Genomic DNA, 20,553 nt, shown 5'->3' with positions numbered 1-20,553 from the left:
TTATATTATTAAACTAGCTATTAAAATAAAATGACATATACTGTGGATAAAACATATTTAATAAGTATATTATTTTTAACTAGATTATATTAATTTTTTAGTCATGGCATAAAATATTTATGTATATTAAAATTATTTACTGGAATAATATGATACACATGTATCATCATTAAAGAGAAAACATATTTTTGTATATGCACATATATTTTCATTTTGATTAAATTCTTTAGAAAAAATATAATGATATAAATGACTATCTGACCAATATTAAAATAAAAATATTACATTCTTAAATAAGAGATTTTCTACATAGTGTTAAAAGTCATTACAGATTTGAGTCAGTGAATAAAAGATATATTAAATTATGAAATTTTGAAGAGACTATAAATACCAAGTCTATTGGTTTTGTTAAAGTATTAGAGGTCTATTGAATATTGCCATAATAATTAAGAATGACATCAAAGATCACATTCTTCTTTCTCATTGCTCTTGTTATCTCTTGTAAGTCTCTCTAATCTCTTTAACAAGCCCTTTTATTAGCCTTGTTTAATGGATTCGAAGTTTAAAAATGAAATGTTTATTTTGTTTCCTTTTTTGGTATCAATGTGCTTATTTAGGTGCAACGATGGTGAGCATTCCGACAGTGGAAGCTCAGGTTTTTCTTCCTTGCAAAACAACTAAAGATTGTGAATACCTTCATTGCTCAAGTGGGACAGGTCAGTGCGTAAAGAGTCAGTGCCAATGTAGCGGCTCACTGACTCGTAAAGCTAAAATTGACGGCTTTAAAACGACGAGTTATGCTCAGACGTGCAAGGTGACTAGTGATTGCGATCCTCGTATGAAACCTTCATGTCTTTCAGGATCTTATATGTGTTTCAATGGATTCTGTACGTGTACTCATTAATGCCTATTATCGTATAAACTAGAGTTTGACCCACATAAATATATAATTTTGATATTATCACAAAAAATTTAAATAAATGATTTTTATTTTAGTGTTATATATTTTGTAACTGTATAATCTTATTGTTTAGATTTCTTATTCGACATTATTAATATGTAATGATTTGCTTTATTTTTTTTGTTATTAATTTTTATAGCATACTAATATATTTTCGGGTTTGGTACAAAAATATGTTATTACATAGTAATATATTTTTGAGTTCAGTAAAAATATGTAATTACATAATATTATATTTCTGACTTCAATATAAATAACCAAATCGAGAATCTCTTTCAAAATATGTTTTTTTCTTAATTTCTACAGCTTATTTACAATATATTTTAAAATTTTATTTAGTTATACTATAGAAAGAATATTTGTTTATCATAATTAATATTTCCATGTTGTGTTTATAAAAGTATACTTTGACATATGTTATTTTAGAATATTGCTCATTTTTATAAGTAAATACATTGTTCAATTTAAGTAATTTAGCGTCTTTATTTTAGATTTTATACATAGTAGCATATATCATATTATTTTAGTAAATTTTATTATTATATGATATTTTTTTTGTTTTTAACTTAACATTTTAAACTACTTTGATTTTTACAACATAATTTGTTTTTCCGTGTTGCATTTCAAAAATTATATTTTTACAAAATATGTTTTTATATTTTTTTAATTTGAGATATTATTATTTTGAGTTTGAGATATTTATTTTCATAATTATATATATGGTCAAAAGAAATTTGAAAACTTGCACAATTATTTTTTGAGGTTGGAAGATTATATGATTTTTTTTTTGTTACTAAACAAATACATTATTATATAAAAAGAATTTACAATTTTATGTTAAGATTTTTTATATTTTTCTAAAAATATTTTGTTATAATTAAATATAAACATTAAATTTATAGTTAAAATTGATCTGTAATTAATATCTTTAATGATCATTAAACTTTTAAAGTTTTCTAATCGCATATTTTGTAAATAACACAAAAACTAAATATTAGATATATAATTTTATATTTTTTTATATAATTTGTTTAAATAATATATTATTGTGATTTTCAAAATAAATAAATAGATAATATATAGTTGTAGATATAATAGTTTAACATATGCTAATAATTATTTTTGTATTAAAATATTATGTACTTTACGAATTTAATCCGTTTAAACATTGAATGATATTTTATTTCTTTCTTTGAATGAAATCATTTTAAAGTAAAACATTTTAATTTACCAATTTAACATATTTTTCAAATTTAATTCATATATTACTATTATTTAATATAATATAGATTATAATTATAAAATTTATAAATGATAGAATATAATTTTTGTTTTTGTTTCAAAATAAAATATTAATTAACATTAATTTATAATAATATGTTACTAATGGTGAAATTAATTAATGCATTAATTTAAATAAATATTCTAATTTAATAGTAAGATTTTGTTAGATAAATATAAAATTTAAAGTTATAGTTGTAATTATTTATATTTTTTAAAAAAATATTTAATAAATTAATGTAAATAATCAAATATGTGTAATTGATGAAATGTACCTAGTGTGGCATAGATGAAAATATGGACTCTTTTTAATATAATAGATATGAATTTTAATTTTGTTTTTACTACTGTGGCAAGATTTTTTCAATGATATTAATAACATGTATTGAGAAAGAGTTGCATGTATGTTTAGAATAATATAGATTGAATAAATTGTTATTTATTTCGAAAAAATTACACTGAAAGTTACTTTTTAATTTTTTTTACACTTAAAGCACCCCTTTGCTATACATTTTTCTCTCACATGTGATTTTCATTGAAAGAAATCGAATCATCTTCCACTTTAAAATTAAAGCACTCAACTTTCTGGAGATCTTCAGCGCATAATAAGAGCAAGCGCATTAATGAACCCCTGATTGGAGTTCACAATTTGATTTTTTTATTATTTTCTTTTTTATTTTTCGATTGATTTTTTTTTTTTAAAAAACACTGACCAATAGCAGGCTACCACGTGGCGTGGGGCCCGCTAAACAGTAACGACCCGGGTTCATGCAGAAGGAGCGTGGCGAGACGAGTTCACCAGTTTTTATTATTATAATATTTTTTTTTTGGGATGTGTGAAAACTTCTTTGTTGAACTTTTGATGCTTATGCTCTAAAAAAGTAAGACAGGATGGTGAAACACTACACATACGTCGTAACACAATTGGTAATGGTTTTTGGAAACAACTAAAAACAAAGAAAAACCAGAGATAAGACAACTAGTCGAGAGGTTGAAGAAGAAGATAAACCCTAATCCTAATCAAATTCAACGGTTTCAATTTTTATCCTTTCTCAACTTTCAAAGCCCAATCCTTTTCAATCTCATTTCATTGTATTTGTATCAGATTTGCGTCGTTATACACAAATTGGGTTTCATTCAGATTTGTGTCTTGTTCACAAATTATTGCACACAACCACATTCAAGGTGACCACAACCACATACACTTTCACGTAGTCTTGCCTGACCACTTCTTATGTGTTCACATCCACCAATCAACTCCACTCAAATATACATGCCTGTCCACATCTGTTTCGTCCACGCATGTCCGTCTACACATGTGAAACACAAAAACAGAAACCATGGATCAATCCTTGTTGATGTGGTTATTCTGGACAGCATTCACATCCACTACCATCGCAGCGAAGGAGCTTATGGTGGAAGTAGAGCTCATGGAGAAGGTTATGGAAGTAGTAGTGGTGAAGGTGGTTGATACGTCCTAAATCGGGAAGGATCTCTTTAGTTGGGTGTTGGATATGATCCGAGAAGTCAAACGGCACTTCTGGAACTGAGATGGCTTGAAAAGATCGTCAAGAGATGCAGAATGGCTCTTGATATACCCACGATCTAAGGCTAACCACCAAAGAAAGAATGAATGTGTTGGCTAACCACCAAACAACACACAAAGATGAATTGGCTGACCACCAAATCAACAAGCCGGTTCACACCAATGAACTAGCTAAAGAACTCTCTCTCTCACTCAGAGAATAAACGAAATAAACTCAAAAACATAGAATTGTTTTATTCATAGAAGAGTTTACATATTTATACTAGATGTGGTCAAAGAAAGATTATTTGTGGGATTCACACATCTAAGAAATGAGAAATTTGACTAGAAAATAATAAATGAGTCAAAGTTGCTGAGTTTGAGGTGGACTGGTCAAGGAGACCCTTCGACTACTGTCCAGGTTCATTCTGGTCGTTCTGGTCCATGGTGGTAAGGATCAAGACGTGGGCTGGACGATCTGTACGGCCCAAATTCGCGAGAACTGGAGATCACCTGATTTGCAAATTGCATAACTCTCACATCTGAACTCCGTTTGATCTGATTCTTCTTCTAGGAGCTCCGTAATTGAGTTGAGAACATTCTCCAAGTGATTTCATGCGTAGAGGCATCGTGGCTTGGAAGATATGAGTCAAACAATGAGCATATATCATTACTGCTTTCCATGATCAAGCCATGCATGTTTGTTTTGCCCGGTGCGCTACTCAAGGGCGCATAATTCCCTCTCTCTTCAAAAAGATTTGTCCTCAAATCTGTAACATTAAAAGGAAAACGGTTATAAGCAAAGGAATCATAATCGAAATATTGTTCACCTTGAGCTTGGTCCGGTTTTTGAATGGAAGAAGATATTTCTTGGTTTGTTTGATGACCACGGTTTTGTTTTTCATCTGCCTCTTCCTGTATTGACACAAAGCTTCCAAAACCAAGGTCATATGTACCAATATCAAGAGGATTCAAAAGACCAGAAAATTCATCCTTGTTCAAAACGTTTTCAGAATCCTTTTCAAACTGAGAAATTAATTCAAAACTACTTGGATTCTCTGATTGTAAAATGTTTAATTGCGAACAAGACTCATCAAGAATTGATTCAGATTGAAAAGAAAATAAGCTTTTATGTTCACAAGATTTTAAACCTGCCATTGGCTCATGTGCATAGTCATCGAAAATTGACGATAGGTCTGGAAATTCCTCCTTTTCTGGTTCGGTTTCAACTTTTTCATTCTCCAAAGTCACCAATGGTTTCTGGTTTTGGCACTTGTTAGCATAATGACCGATCCTATGGCATTTGAAGCACCTGGTAGAATGAGCTTTGCTTGTGGGTTTCACAGCTTTGCTTTTATCAGAAGACAACACATTAGTTTTCAAATCAGAATTTGAAAGAGAAGAAAAATTACTTTGTTGTTTTGGTGCATGAGAAGTGTTGGTGTTTCCCTTCTTTTTGAGTTGTCGGATAGCATGAATTGCCTTATGCAACATTTTCTCCAAGCTGACATGAGTCTGAAGCTCATTCTGATCAAACACATCACGGTTGCTTCTCTTGGTTTTGGTGAAGGGGCGATCACCACTTCTGACCCACTTCTCATCATCATCGAACATGTTTTGTCTCTTCCTTTGGTTCTTTTGTTTCTGCACAAAATCAAACCCATTAGAAGCAAAATGTTTCTTATTTCCAAAAATCATTTGCTCTTTTTCTAACACGGTTTTAAAAGGAAAGTAAACGTCTTGTTGTGGTTTTGATTTCTTGAGAAGTTCAAACATCCTGAAAACACTTAACAAAAGAGTTAGCAAATAAAAATCCTCACATTCTCAAAGTGTTTAGCTCACGTTTTTTTTTAGGTGATCACTCAGAGTTCTTTCCACTGGTTCAAAGGATGATAGGCAGTCAAAATTCAGCAATCAAAACCCAAAACAAACTTTTGTGGGAAAAAAAAGATAAAGAAAGATGAAGAGATTTTTGATATGGATCTTCAGCCAGCAGGGTTTCTCTTCCACCACTCCCCCTGGATTTCTCTTCAGAAGTGATTCAAGCCAAAACTTTACTCTCTTTTTTTTTATCGATGTTTTTTTTTAAATAATAGGCGATCACAAGGGAGTAAAGGAACAACCCGGATCCAAGAAATAAGAAAAGAAAATCGTGGAGAGATTAGAAGATGAAAAGATGAAATGAAAACAAACCAGCCAAAGTGGCTCTGATACCACTTGATACGCCCTAAATCGGGAATGATCACTTTAGCTGGGTGTTGGATATGATCCGAGAAGCCAAACAGCACTTCTGGAACTGAGATGGGTTGAAAGGATCGTCAAGAGATGCGTAATGGCTCTTGATATACCCACGATATAAGGCTAACCACCAAAGAAAGAATGAATGTGTTGGCTAACCACCAAACAAGACACAAGGATGAATTGGCTGACCAACAAATCAACAAGCCGATTTACACCAATGAACTAGCTAAAGAACTCTCTCTCTCTCACTTAGAGAAGAAACGAAATAAACTCAAAAACATAGACTTATTTTATTCATAGAAGAGTTTACATATTTATACTAGATGTGGTCAAAGAAAGATATAATTATTTGTGGGATTCACACATCTAGGAAATGAGAAATTTGACTAAAAAATAATAAATGAGTCAAAGTTGCTGAGTTTAAGGTGGACTGGTTAAGGAGACCCTTCGAGTACTGTCCTGGTTCATTCTGATCGTTCTGGTCCATAGTGGTAAGGATCAAGATGTGGGTTGGACGATCCGTACGGCCCAAATTCGCGAGAACTGGATATCACCTGATTTGCAAATTGCATAACTCCCACACCTGAACTCCGTTTGATCTGATTCTTCATCGAGGAGCTCCGTAACTGTGTTGAGCACATTCTCCAAGTGATTTCATGCATAGAGACCTCATGGGTTGGAAGATATGAGTCAAACAATGAGCATATATCATTATTGATTTCCATGATCAAGCCATGCATGTTTGTTTTGCCCGGTGCGCTAGTCAAGACGCATCAGTGGTGGACATGGTGCTGCTTCTAAAGGACATAGCAGTGTGATGGACGTGGTTCAGCTGGAGACGGAAGTGGCAGCCAACATAGTTGCACACAACCACACAAAACGTGACCACATCCGCATAAGAAGTCTCCTTGTCATCAAGGTTATTTTCGTCAAAGAAATGCCACAATCAAGATATAAAGTACACCACATGCTTAAAATACCTTAAAGTATTAAAGAAAAAGGCCAAATAACTAAATATGTAAAAATCACTCTTTTATTTCTTTGGTTAACAAGATTTTTTTTTTTTTTTTGCCAACAAACGGCTATTCTATTATCCAAACATGAGGTGATCTGGGTAACCAGACCTGAATAGAAAAACCAATAAAACATAGAGATCTATGAAAAAAACGAGCATTCCTAGCTAAAGAATCAGTAATTTCATTCTTCGTTCTGGGCACGTAGGTGATCTTGAAATCCGAATAGCACATCAGGATAATTTGAATAACTTCCAGCTCTGTTGAAAAGTTTGGCCATGCTTGGGGGTCCTTTATCATCGCGATCAGGTCCTTACAATCTGTCCCAAAACTTTGGCAGGTTGAATGCTGAAGCATGCTCTCCATCGCCCATTTCAACGCTTCCAGTTCCGAGTGTAATGATGTCTCCAGCCTTCTTAAGTTCCGTGTCCCCATAAGTTGGATTTTTCCCGTGTTGTCCTTCCAAACCCATCCATTGCCGCTGAATTGATCTGTAGATGTCCATGAACCATCCACCATACAAATATTATCCAAGATTAAGGCTTGTGTTTCTTCAACAATTGGTGTCTGTGGAGGAGTAGGTATAGAATCCTTAGCATTATACCAAGTCTGGCACTCACTCTCTGCATATCTGGCTAATTCCAAAGGGTCCCTATCTATCCCTCTGAATAGCTTATCATTCTTTGTCTTCCAGATGTACCAGATTATCTAGGGGTAAGGGTCTCTATCATCTTCCGGCCTCCAAATTGTATTCTTCCTCCAGAAAAGATAATCCATATTGGCGTACATACTTGATATAGGGAATATTTGAGAACTTGACGGCGTTGATGATAGTGCCCATGCTTGTAATGCTGGTGGGCATTCAAAGATCGCGTGAGTAACATTTTCAACTGGCTCTCCACATCTTGGACAATAATTATCACACCGCATATTACGACGTATTAAATTCTTTGCTACTGGTACCTGCCCTGAAATTAATTGCCATATAAGATGACGAATTTTTTCTGGTGCGTTCACTTTCCAAGCAAAGGCTTTGAGTTCAGTTATGCTAGGCTGTAGAACTTATGTTTCCTCCTCTGCTGTCAAAATATTTGTAGCAACCCAGTATCCAGACTTAACAGTATATTGACCATTTTTAGTGTAGCTCCAGCAGAATGAATCCCGTTGATGGGTCGGGCTTATGGCCAAACTCATAATTATCAGTATGTCCTCTTGATCAATATATTGTGCCGGTATTCGAGCGTCTCACTCCTTTGATTCAAAATTAATAAGGCTACTTACAAGCATCTTCGGATTTACTATTGGGCCCTGGTTCGTGCCGGCCTAGCTGGCGTTGAAGGAATCCATGGATCCTGCCAGACATTGACTTCATATCCTGAATGCATTTTACTCCTGATACTCAAAAGTAAAAGCTTCCTTGCCGCTGAAATACTCGTCCACACATAAGATGGGTTATCCACCGCGCCAATTCGCAAGGGCGAACTGAGGCGGTAATATTTTCCCTGAAGAACTCTCGCCACTAATGAATCTGGGTATTGAACAAGACGCCAGAGCTGCTTCGCTAGAAGAGCTAAATTAAATTCATGGATCATACAGAAACCAATTACACCATCCTCTCTGGGAGCACACATCTTTTCCCATTTAGCCCAGTGAATCCCTCGTTTTGGTGGGTTTGAACTCCACCAGAATTGTGCTATGGCACTTGCAAGGTTCTCGCAGATCTCCAAAGGAAGCAAAAAGATGGACATTACATATGTAGGAAGAGCTAGGAGAATAGATTTAATCAAAACTTCATTCCCTCCTTTTGATAGCCATCTACCTGTCCAATCATTCACTCTATGTAGTAGTTTTTCTTTTAGGAAAGCGAAGAGCTTACACTTAGATCCGCTGATATCCTCTGGTATTCCTAAGTATGTGTCCATTCCCCCTTCATTCTGGATTCCAAGTGTGTCTTTAATTTGTTTTCTATCATTCGCTGCAATCCTCTTACCAAAGAGTAATGCAGATTTATCAAAGTTGATACATTGTCCTGATGCTTTTCCATACTTCCTGACTACTTTCATAACTTCTTCACATTCACGGGGCTCCGCCTTACAGAAGAAAAGGCTATCATCAGCAAAGAGAAGGTGCGATACCGGGGGGCTAGTGCGTGCGACTCGCATCCCCGTTATCTTTCATTGATTCTCTGCATGATTTAGAAAGCTAACGAGCGCTCCTGTGCATAGAATAAATATGAAAGGAGACAAAGGATCTCCTTGACGTAAACCTCTTCCTGAAAAAATATTTCCCCTTGGTTTTCCATTCATCAGAACTCTGTACTTAACCGAGGTGATGCATCTCAAAATCCAGTCAATCCAAATCTTTGAGAAACCCATCTTCCGCATAACCGCCTAAATGAATGACCATTCCATCCTATCATATGCTTTACTCATATTCGTTTTGATGGACATTCTCTTAACTCTTCCAGCTGGCTTAGTTCTCAGTGCGTGGAACATCTCCTGATTTATCATTATATTATCTGTAATTTGTCTATCCGCAACAAAGGCTGACTGGGTTTCAGATATCCGTTGGGAAAGAATCTTCTTTAATCTTTGGCATAAGACCTTAGAAATTATTTTATAGCTGACGTTACATAGACTGATAGGTCTAAACTTTGTCATTTCGTTTGGCTTAGTCGTTTTAGGAATTAGGCAGATATTGGTATCATTTAGCTCCTGAGCCATTGTTCCTTCAAAAAGAAACTGATTAACCATACGAGTTAAATCCTCTTTGACAGTACCCCAAGACTTCTGATAGAATAGGGCTGTCATCCCATCGGGTCCTGGGGCTTTCTCTGGGTGCATGGAGAATATAGCTAATTTAACTTTCCATTCAGTTACTGGAGCTGTGAGATCCTCATTTATTGCCCCAGTAATCGTTGTCGAGACATTTTCCAACGCATCTGCTATATCTTCCGGATTTGAAGACTCAAAAATTTGTCTGAAGTAGCTAGTAGCAATGGCTACTAATCCTTCTTCATCCTCCACCATATTTCCATTTTCATCTAGAAGCTGTGTGATACTATTTCTTGCCCTTCTTTGTTTCACTAGCGCATGGAAGTATTTTGAATTTCTGTCACCTTCCCTTAACCAAAGAACCCTACTCTTCTGTCTCCAAAACATCTCTTCTGCCTTAAGAGCATTAGATAGTTCTTTTAGAGCTGCATCATCATTCGAGTATAGATCTTCCATATTTTCTTTAAGCTCTTCCACTAGTTTTTCTGAGTTCACATTGATTTGTCTCCTCCACTGACTCAAAGCTTTTCGACAACTATCAATATGTTCCATTATATTCGCATCAGGAGGCAGGTCCTCTGATTTTCATCCCTCGAGAATGACTTGTCTTAGTTCCTCATTATCCAACCAGCGTTTATCAAATTTGAATTTTTTTTTTCTTTCTCACTGGTTTTGAGAAAATATCTGCTAGGATCTGACGATGGTCCAAACCCCAGAGCCTGAGATACTTGCTAGCTGTATGTGGAAACTTCTCATGTCAATCCTCATTCTCCACCGCTCTATCTAAACGGCATCTAACAGTTGCTCCACCTGACCTTTTTCCAACCCTAAAAAGCATATTCCCAATAAATGGAAATTCCAACGTGCCGCAATCACTAAGCAACTGCTTGAAAGGCAAGAAAGAACTACAAGATCTCTTTCTGCCTCCCTCTTTCTCGTTAACAAGATTAAGTATAGTCTTTCTTTCATTTTTAGTGATTTTACTACATGTTATAGTTACTAAGAGTTGGACCGCAAGTGTTTTCGCTTGTGGTTATCTACCGTTAACTTTTTTTGTACTTTTAATGTTTATTGATTTGGATAAAATCATAAATTGTAAATAGAATGTTGATATGTATGTGTGTGTTTCAATTGATTTTATTAATCTATCTATTTTACAGTCTGCATGTGTCATTTTGGATGTTGAATTCGGTAACAAAAAATATACAAGAGTATATTTCGCTTCAATGATGCTGCAGAAATCTCAAAAGATATGATGGTCTGGTATCTGGTGCATAGTATGATGTTTGTAGACTCATTTAAATGTATGATACTTTCTTCTGTTTTCACACGTGATTTTGGGTTATAGTTACGAGAAATCTCAAATAGTATAAGCACAATAGACTAATACTACATCAAATTGGCTGACGACTAGGCTGGACCTTGAAATATTTAAGGCTCGGAATACCTATAAAATATGGGTCTGTTATTTAAATAATAACTACCATTAATCCGTGATTAGCGTGGTTTTATTTTTATTGTTTTGGTACAAATAATTAACATCAAAATGAAATTTGGTGTTCAATATATTGACTCTGTGATTGGGAGAAAGAAAACGTGTTTGATGTTGATAAGATATGGGCTACGCGAGTCAGAGTTTTAGGATATTCAATTAACTTTGTTTATATTAGTTATACATTTACATGATACTCAACTAATTTGAGAAAGTGTTTGATTTCAGTAAACATTCATCCAATATGTTTATGTACACATTTGTCTTTGCCATTTAAGAAAATAGTATTTGATTCTTACAGAGATATGAGTCTGAGTCCACATTGGATGTGTTCTCGAGTGTGTTCTTTGATTAAAAATAAAGAAAAATTAAATACAAATTAAGAGAGAAAGTAGAAAATGCTCTTGTTTGAGAACACTTCACACAAAGTTAAGAGCTTTGTTTAACATGTGTTATTATGTGATTGATGATTTAATTTTTTGAATTTAAGTTTAATTACAATATTTATTTATATGATTATTTTATCAATAAGAGACTCTAATCTACAACGTTACTTATTAAAAGATTTGAAAAGATTTTGTATTCATTATTGTTTAGATATGGTATAGGAAGATTTTGTTGTTTAAGAAAATGGAGGATTACCGTCTTTCAAAAGTATATTGTTTGCTATTTTCTTTAAAAATTATATTTTTGATTGATTAAGACAAATATAAAATAAGTCATATTAAATTACTAATGAATTGGTATAACAATTTTCTACAGTCAATTTTTTAGAATGAAACTATTTTAATAGAATAGAGATCCATCTGGTCTTGCAAGGGACCGGTCCTAGACCAAATCAAAATGATCTTCGTAGTATGGATAAGATCCTGGTAAAAATGCTGTTCCATGACCTGCATTTACTATATATGGAAAGAGAGGAATGAGAGGAAACATCTAAAAGGCTACCGCAAAGATTACCTCATTGCGTTACAGAGTAAACCACAGGCTTGTCGGCTTGACGAGCCATTGGTTCGAAATCTCCGCATAATTCATTGGAGCTTACATTCATTCTTTTTAGCCTTGTAAATTTTTCTCTATAGGTTTTTTGTGTAAAACCATATTCTTTTTACATTGATCAATAAATTTCACATCTCATAAAAAAAACTATTATGAAAAAATAAATGAGATGTTAAATGGATTCAAACTTGCACCCTTTTAGGAAACCAACAAGAGCCCAAACCAAAAGCTATATATAATACCCGAAGCATGTGTTTCTGTTGTTTCCGGTCAGGACCGCTACTGCTACAACCATTATCTTATATATTAAAACAGAAGTCACAACCTTGATTTATGTGTGATTTTTTTTTAAAAATGGATTTAATGGACCTATTCCTAGAAAGACATGTTACATTTAATCTCCAATCTTATCATTTAAATTTTGGGCCTAACAAATATTTTTATTGGTCTATCAATAATTGGATTTAAGCAATAGATGATTCATTGGATTTATAGATAGTATAAATTAAATAGATATAATTTAATGTTGTAATACTATACCTCCATATGTTAATTAATTAAATATTTGTCGATGTTAACTTTTAAAATCATAAAAAAAATTTTTAATAACAAAAATCATATTATCTAACAATGATTAATCTTTACTACCTTGAACCAATGAAAACAAATTTTAAACTATATAGTTTATTTTAAAAATTAAACAAGAACTAAATTTTTAATTATTTACTCGATAATATAAATCTATGAAACGAAAAGTTTAATTTTTTAAAAACTTCCTAATTTTTTGAATGTTAAAATATCTTTGAATATGACAGTAAAACAATATTTTACTAATCTTTATATATATTGTTACGATTTTAATAATGAAATAATAATCTGAAAATATATATATTGAAGAAGATACAAATACATGTGAAAGTTTGAAACAATCTATTCAATGAAAAAATATACCGTAAACTTATTATGTTTTAAAAATTGATAGACACATATATATTATAATATACCAATTTAGAATTGAAAACAAAATATTTATATAAAAATAAATGAAAATAAAAATCTGCGCGGTTGCTTGGATCGAGATTTAGTTCTCTGTTATAAACTGAACAAACTTATCAAATGGTATAACTGATCTAAAAGTTTATGCTATTGTTCGGTTCGTAAATATGAATTAATAAGCCATGGTCTACTTCAATTATATTTTCTCTGTTGTATCATACTCCATCGGTTTCACAAAGATAGATTTTTTAGTATTTTCACACATATTAAGAAAACACATTAAACTACCATAATAAATGTATTGTTTTATGTAATTTTCAATTTTCGATAATTTTTAACCAATAGTGATTCAATAAAGTCAATTAATTTTCTTGAAGTTTACAATTTTTTCATAGAAAACACAAAAAATATATCTTTCACAAACTTTTTTTCTAAAAAGTCTATCATTAAGGAACGGATGAAGTATTATATAAAGGTACTTGTTTTATTAACAAGGTATATTATATAAACGAATAATGCACTCAGATGCCATATTGTTGGACCCAATTCCGGACAATTAGGTAATTGAGCCTGAATGGCTTGGGCCAGACGACCACGAGGAAGCCCAACGTCGACGAAACGAGAAGAGATCGATTCAACGAACCGAAGATCGCGGAGCAGTTGCGGAGACCGTGGAAGCAGCTCACTATAAGAAGAAATAAAGGCACACGAAAGGGGGCACGCTGAAAACCCTAGAGAGAGCTACACCCACATATCGACCTTGTTTTCATCTAGCTTTAGTCTTTTATCTTATTGATCTCGTTTGTAACGTTCGATCTTAATTCACCCGTTGTATTAACCCTTATTCATCAATAAAATTCATCTTTGCTTACTGGAAACTGATTACATCGTTGTGTTCTAAAGATATTGTTGCCTACATCATTTTATCTTCCCTAGATTAAACTCCGATCACTATCAAATACTTAGTGTAGATTTCAGGATCTACATTTTGGCACCGACTGTGGAGAAGATAAACGAAAAACGTCTTTGCTAAGAAACCGATCTAAGTTTCCTAAGCGCGACCACTACAAAAAAAAAGAAACATTAATAGCACATTACAATAGCATTGATTTACAAACTGTTATTAAAGATGATATTCTGGAATATGATACTTTATAATAGCATTTTATTAGTGCTAAATCGTATTTTCACTAAGCGGGAAGCGAAAGTGAGTTTTCGAGCCTAGGTTTCTTTATTAGTGTCAATACTTAGCCAAATTTTGGTTCTGGCAAAAAAAATTATTTCCAAATCTTTCTCTCCTTCGATGTTGCTTCTTCTATCTCTCCGACAACCATCAGCACCACATTGTTTCTCCACAGCCGTCCTCCGCCTCCTCCACCTCCCGTTCCCTCTAACCCAGCTCACCCAAACCCTAACTCCATCTCTGCCCGCATCCATGACGATTTAGATCCTCCGCTCTTATTCTTTTTAATTCCACTGGAGTTTTATCATCTCTGCCTATTCGACTTAAGTGTAGAGATGGAGACTCTAAGGAGAAAGAAAGAGCATTACTCAAGCTTATTCTTTGCAATCCTCCTAACCTGCTAAGGTCTGATTCCTTATGTTAATTTCGCCCTAGTTTCTCGATTTATGAAAGATTATAAATCCACTTTGCTATGTGTTTGTAAGTGCAGAATCATGACTTCCAGGGACTCGTCCCAGTGAGGGTGAAGAAAATCACCGAGTCTTTTCATTTCGGTGGTGAAAAAATCTGATATCGTCATCAATGGAATCAGACTCACAAACTTACAATCTCTTCCAGATTTCTCCGTCTTTTTTTTTATTATTCGTTACTTAGTTGTGTGGTGATGTTTGGTCTTGTAACAAGTGTCACTTGTTGGGTTAGTTAGTGACAGAAGAATTCTCCAAAGTCACTGAAGTTAGACTCTCTCTTGTTGATGGAACAGGTGGTATCGATTATAAAAGACGGTACCTTTCTAAACATCCCTTTTTGATGACATGAGACGTAGAGAGTGTTTGTAATTGGGGTTGTGCCTTTTGTTATTAGGGTGAATGAAAGTTTTGACGCTAGAGAAATGGAGTCAGTGCAGTGATTATACTATCTCCTGGGTCTTCTTCTCTCACCTTTCTTGGTAAAGTTTGTGTTTTCAAATATTTTTTCTCTTGTGAAACAGAGATGGAACTTATGTGCGTCTCAATTGTCAGGTATGTTTAGATTTGATTCCTGTAGCACTGTTTTATAGGTTTTTGTATCAAGTTATTTACACAAGTATATAGGTCTCTGGCCCTCTTTGCTGCAGGTTGCTCCCTGAATGCTGAAGAACTCGCTATCTCGAAACTCGGTTTGCCTCGGTGAGTCTCTAGAGAAGCGTGGTATCAGTCACCTCTTCCCGTTCAGGTTAAAAGACTTTTCCTTTCAATCTGAAAACTGTTAAAGATTTATCCTTTATCTGTATTGACATATTGTGTTTTGTGTTGTCTGAAGAGGGATCTGATAGTTCATGCGCTGCAAAAACGAGACATCATAGCTCGTGCAAAGACATGACCTAGAAAGAATTTAGCTTTCTCTATCTTCAAACTCCTCCTGAACAAGCTGTAGACTACTCTGCTTTCAGGTTCTTATGATTTTAGTCATGTCTGTTTATGTGTTAATTTAATTTCTGATGTATAAGACATAATTCAGAAAAGAGGAGCAGAAGAGCGAGTATCATTTGTTGTTGTTTTAAGTTGCTCAACTTTTAATCTTGTGATGTTTCTCTCATGTTTAAGTTTCAGATAGAGGAGGCTTTACACGCCAGTAGTCTTCAAGTGCCTTGAAGGCACGTCCCTTTTAATTCTCTTTTAATTGATTTCTCCATTTCCATAGCTCTGAGATTCAGTATCATTTACTTCATCTTCAGACCTCCTCGCATATCAGAAATGTCAGTGGAAGAACTTGATGCTAATGAAAAACAAGCTTTTCTGAATTGGCGCCGGATGTTTGTGAGGTTAGCTTTTTTTGTCTAGTGACTCTTACCTCTTTTAGTGTGATTCTTATAAAAAAAATCAATATCTATCCGTTAACGAAATGTTTGTTGGCGTGTATGAATTGTTTTCGTCATGTGCACTGTTCTATATTGCTCATTGCCATTTGCTTATACGTGCTTACGTGTTCTCCTGTATTTGTGTTTAGGCTAGAGGAAAATGAAAAGCTTGTGTTGACTCCTTTCGAAAAGAACCTCGACATCTGGAGACAGCTTTGGCAAGTGTTTGAACGTAGTGATTTGGTAAGTCCTTGGCAAAGTGTATTAACCCTCTCATTAAACGTCTTTGTTTATTTAATTCTTACTCTTTTTCTTCAGATTTTTTCGGTAGATGATGCTAGGGGTGTGTTAGTTCATGCACTGCAAAAACGAGACATCATAGCTCGTGCAAAGACAGGAACCGCAAAGACAGTAACTGGAAATACTACTCTCGATGTCAAAGCTGAGAGGACATGCAGAAGATGTTCTCACACATCAGAGATACATGCTAAGGCCAAGAAGGAAATGGGAGCTCAAGGTTTTGATTTAGTTCCCTTGTTTTCTATAGTCCTTTTTATATTTAGCTCTGATGTTTGTGTAAGATTTGATGAAAATGTAGACATGTTTGTGTGTGGTAATGATGTAAGTACATTTTGGTTTTATCAATGAAATATAAATTGAATATATTTTTTTTACGTAAATCTAATTCACAAAAACATGTTTCTATGAACAGCACATAATCGATATAGCATTGATACATAAAAGCTGTCATAATTTTCTACTAACCATAGCAAATTAAAAACAAAGCTATCATATGTCTCTCATATAATGGCGTTTAAAAAACTGCTATCATATAGGGGGACCTATTATAGCTGGGTAGACATAGCGGTTTCAATAACGCTAACAATAGCATATAATAGCTGTTTTCTTACGCTAAGAAAGACCATATCGACCTTGTTTTCATCTAGCTTTAGTCATTTATCTTATCGATCTCGTTTGTAACGTTCGATCTTAATTCACTCATTGTATTAACCCTTATTCATCAATAAAATCCATCTTTGCCTATTGGAAACTGATTAGATCGTTGTGTTCTAAATATATCGTTTCCTACATCATTTTATCTTCCCTAGATTAAACTTCCGATCACTATCAAATACTTAGTGTATATTTTAGGATCTACATTTTAGCACCGACTGTGGGGAAGATAAACGAAAAACATCTTTGCTAAGAAACCGATCTAAGTTTCCTAAGCGCGACTATGGATCCTAATCAAACCGTCGGAACCACACCATCGAGAGTCAACGACATCGATCATGTCGGATCCAACTCAGGAACCGAAACCTTACCCACTGGGCCAACGAGAGCCGATGGAGCGACCGGAACAACCCAGACGCAACAAATCCCTCCGATCGGAACATCGAGTCAAGATCGATTTTCCCCGAATGAACGGACCTCGATTCCAGATCGAACCTCCATCCCTGAACGAGCCGGAGCTCGAGTCTGGAACCGTCCCGGAGAAAGGTAGTCCGCCGACGATATAACTCGATCTCAAACGACTAGACCGATATATCCGACCCCTCTAGCCCAAACTCGAGAACAAGTGACCGAGCTTCGAGGAATGGTCTCATTGTTAATCGATGAAACTCGCAACCAAAAGATCGCCTATCGAACCATCGCTAACCGACTGGATCAGACCGAATGGGAACTCGCTGAGCATCGAGCTAACGCTCGAGAAAGAAACCAAACACCGCTTGACCCGCTAAGGGGAACGTCAAATCCCCAAAATAACGGATTGTTCAGCACCCCAGAGATCCCAAGGGCCCGATACGGGCGCTACACGGGAGAAAACTCACAACAAACCCGCAGCAGAGCATAACCCACTGAAGTTTAAGCTACAGTGGATTGGATGAGATAGATACTGGGCTGCAAGGTCCATGAAGCACTCCGATCCAATCTCAAAACGGATGTGCAGGGAGACCAGGGGAGCCAAGAAGGCGAATCGAGCCGCCAAATAATCTGACCTCCGAAAATAAAATTCCATCTGGTACGAGGACCTTTCATCAAATAGGGTTCGGTGACCCAATAAGACAAGCTCGGGGGTACGACCTCCGCAGACCCATCGACGTGGATCCTCAAAGGGAAGACCCAGGGATCCCGAATGAGACCGGAACATTCTAGAACTATATCGAAAGAAACGATGCCGAGCTCAAAAGGATACACGCCATCGTGCATATGGCGACGAGCTTCGCCCCGGACATAGATATGGTCATCGAAGAGATGAGAAGGACCCCATTCACGAACCGAATCGCCAGCATAAGGCTACACTATGTGGAAAAAATGAAATTTCCCGAGTACGCGGGGAACACAGACCCAAAAGCCCACGTGCGAGCCTTCCGACTAGCAATATCAAGAGCACACCTCAACGACGACGAAAAAGAGGCCGGTTATTGTCGTTTCTTCGTCGAAAATCTCACCGGGGTTCGCTGGCCTAGAAGAAAACTCAATCGACAACTTCACCCAGTTGGTGTCTACGTTCCTCAAATAATACTCGGTCTTCATAGACAGAAGGGTTATCGAGGCAGACCTCTGAAATCTCAAACGGGCGCCTTTCGAGCCATTAAGAGCATACATAAACAAGTTCAGAGAAATCAAAGCCAAGATATCGCATCCAAGCGAGGTCGTGGCCCTGGAACAATTAAATAACGGTGTCTGGTTCTCATCCAAATTCAGGGAGGAAATGGCAGTGCAAGCACCCATCTCGTTGGACGACGCCCTACACCGAGCCTCCTACTTCGCAACCCACGAAGAGGAGGTCGCAGCATTAAAGGAACAGTACAGCGCAAATAAGAACAACGTTGCCAAAAAAACTAATGCTCCTAAAGAACAAACAAGTAAAGGGTAACACTCCTATGCGATAAACAATTCGCCACAAAACAAATCGTCAACATACAGTCTTAACAAATATTGTGCCTTCCATGACCGTAAAGGTCATTCAACCGAGGAATGTCGAGCGGCACTTCGCAGTCAAAACGAAAATAAAAAGACCAGCGAGGATACCGGAGGAGAAGAAGAAGAGCCAGCGACTCCAAAAACCAATCGAAAAACTAAAGGCTCTTCGAATAAAAGAAGCAGGGAAACCGATTCAGAGTCACCTAGCTCTCCACCCCCAGCGCCAAAGAAAAGAATTGACATGATTTCATGGGGGTCAAAAAGCCATACACCTAACAAAATCGAGGGACATGCCGAAGGAAGAGTATGTATCGACATTAAGATAGCAATCCGCACATTAGAGAACCTCAATGAAGCTACTCCTCCTCCCAGCGTCACTCAATACAACTCAAACGTGAAGCTTTCCTTCAGGAAAATCTCCAACTTTAGTGATGGCCAAAATCCGCAAACTGCTAGAAAGACCGATTCCCCACAAATTCAGAAGAAAGACAGCATGCGAACCCTTAATCGCAACCTGTCTGGGGGACAGAGACACTACCGACCAGCACCAACCAAAAAATGGAATTTTCTGGCGTACGACAAAGGCAAAAAATGAATCGACTTTATCTATGGAGGCTCTAAATTTTGCAACTCGGTTAACTCAATCAAAGCATACCAACGAAGAGCCGAGAACAGCACATGATTCAAAGAACCTCTATCGGGCCCCGACCACGAAATCACCTTCGACAAAAACGAGACCTCAGTTCTCGACAAACCACACGACGACGCTCTCGTAATATGACTCAACGTCGGCAGCTGCGAACTGTCTCGAGTAATGATCGACACTGGTAGCTCAGCTGATGTCTTCTTCTACGACGCGTTCAAAAGAATGGGATTCACCAAAGCACTCCTTACACAAGAACGAACCCCTCTGATTGGGTTTGCAGGGGAAACCACCTACTCCCTCGGGTCAATCGAGCTCGCTGTAACCGCCGGAGAAGTCCAAAAAATCGTGGAATTTATCGTGATAGATCGTCCAGCCCCGTTCAACGCAATCCTTGGAAGGCCCTGGGTATACAGCATGAAGACAGTTCCTTCAACCTACCACCAGTGCCTGAAATTCCCAACTCCAAAGGGAATCGAAACTATTAGAGGAAGTCAGAAAAGCTCCAGAACGAGCTACCTCGCAAGCTTCAAGGATATCGAGCAGCAGTCATAATCAGGCAATCGAGGTCAACAACAGACGTACACACGTACACGAACCACCGAACAAAAGACCTTGTCTCTGGGGAAAACAATTGAACTACGTTATGACTTGATCCCTCGCCGAGGGTACGCAGG

At 36.0% G+C, this 20,553-nt stretch overlaps 2 protein-coding genes and 2 long non-coding RNA genes across 5 annotated transcripts; 3 read left to right on the top strand and 1 right to left on the bottom strand.

Annotated features, from left to right (window-relative positions):
• The first annotated feature begins 452 nt into the window (after positions 1-452).
• Positions 453-1,001, top strand: LOC106380375 (defensin-like protein 295). Its single transcript, XM_013820138.3, has 2 exons — positions 453-501; positions 618-1,001. The coding sequence occupies exons 1-2, from the start codon at positions 453-455 to the stop codon at positions 902-904; spliced, it is 336 nt and encodes a 111-aa protein (XP_013675592.1). The 3' UTR covers positions 905-1,001.
• A 7,318-nt stretch (positions 1,002-8,319) lies between these two features.
• Positions 8,320-9,084, bottom strand: LOC106378490 (uncharacterized mitochondrial protein AtMg00310-like). Its single transcript, XM_013818608.1, has one exon. The coding sequence runs from the start codon at positions 9,082-9,084 to the stop codon at positions 8,320-8,322; it is 765 nt and encodes a 254-aa protein (XP_013674062.1).
• A 5,417-nt stretch (positions 9,085-14,501) lies between these two features.
• LOC111203313 lies at positions 14,502-16,105 on the top strand. Of its 2 annotated transcripts, none has more exons than XR_002656092.2 (6): positions 14,502-14,870; positions 14,956-15,250; positions 15,330-15,487; positions 15,560-15,680; positions 15,768-15,897; positions 16,058-16,105. It is a non-coding gene; the product is annotated as an uncharacterized LOC111203313 (long non-coding RNA). The 2 variants fall into 2 exon arrangements; XR_002656091.2 differs by having other exon boundaries at positions 14,503-14,870; positions 16,052-16,104.
• Positions 16,106-16,176: 71 nt separating this feature from the next.
• LOC106381884 lies at positions 16,177-16,970 on the top strand. Its single transcript, XR_002656090.2, has 3 exons — positions 16,177-16,269; positions 16,455-16,548; positions 16,624-16,970. It is a non-coding gene; the product is annotated as an uncharacterized LOC106381884 (long non-coding RNA).
• Positions 16,971-20,553: the final 3,583 nt, after the last annotated feature.

Source organism: Brassica napus, chromosome C2 (genome assembly GCF_020379485.1).
Source record: "Brassica napus cultivar Da-Ae chromosome C2, Da-Ae, whole genome shotgun sequence".
Taxonomy (NCBI): Eukaryota; Viridiplantae; Streptophyta; class Magnoliopsida; order Brassicales; family Brassicaceae; genus Brassica; species Brassica napus.
This window is presented reverse-complemented; position numbering and strand designations above follow the sequence as displayed.

Bases quoted from the DNA above. Each gene is read 5' to 3' on its own strand.
- LOC106380375 (XM_013820138.3), top strand. From the start codon at position 453: ATGACATCAAAGATCACATTCTTCTTTCTCATTGCTCTTGTTATCTCT. The intron at 502-617 runs GTAAGTCTCTCT...GTGCTTATTTAG, and splicing joins CATTGCTCTTGTTATCTCTT to GTGCAACGATGGTGAGCATT.
- LOC106378490 (XM_013818608.1), bottom strand. From the start codon at position 9,084: ATGAAAGTAGTCAGGAAGTATGGAAAAGCATCAGGACAATGTATCAAC.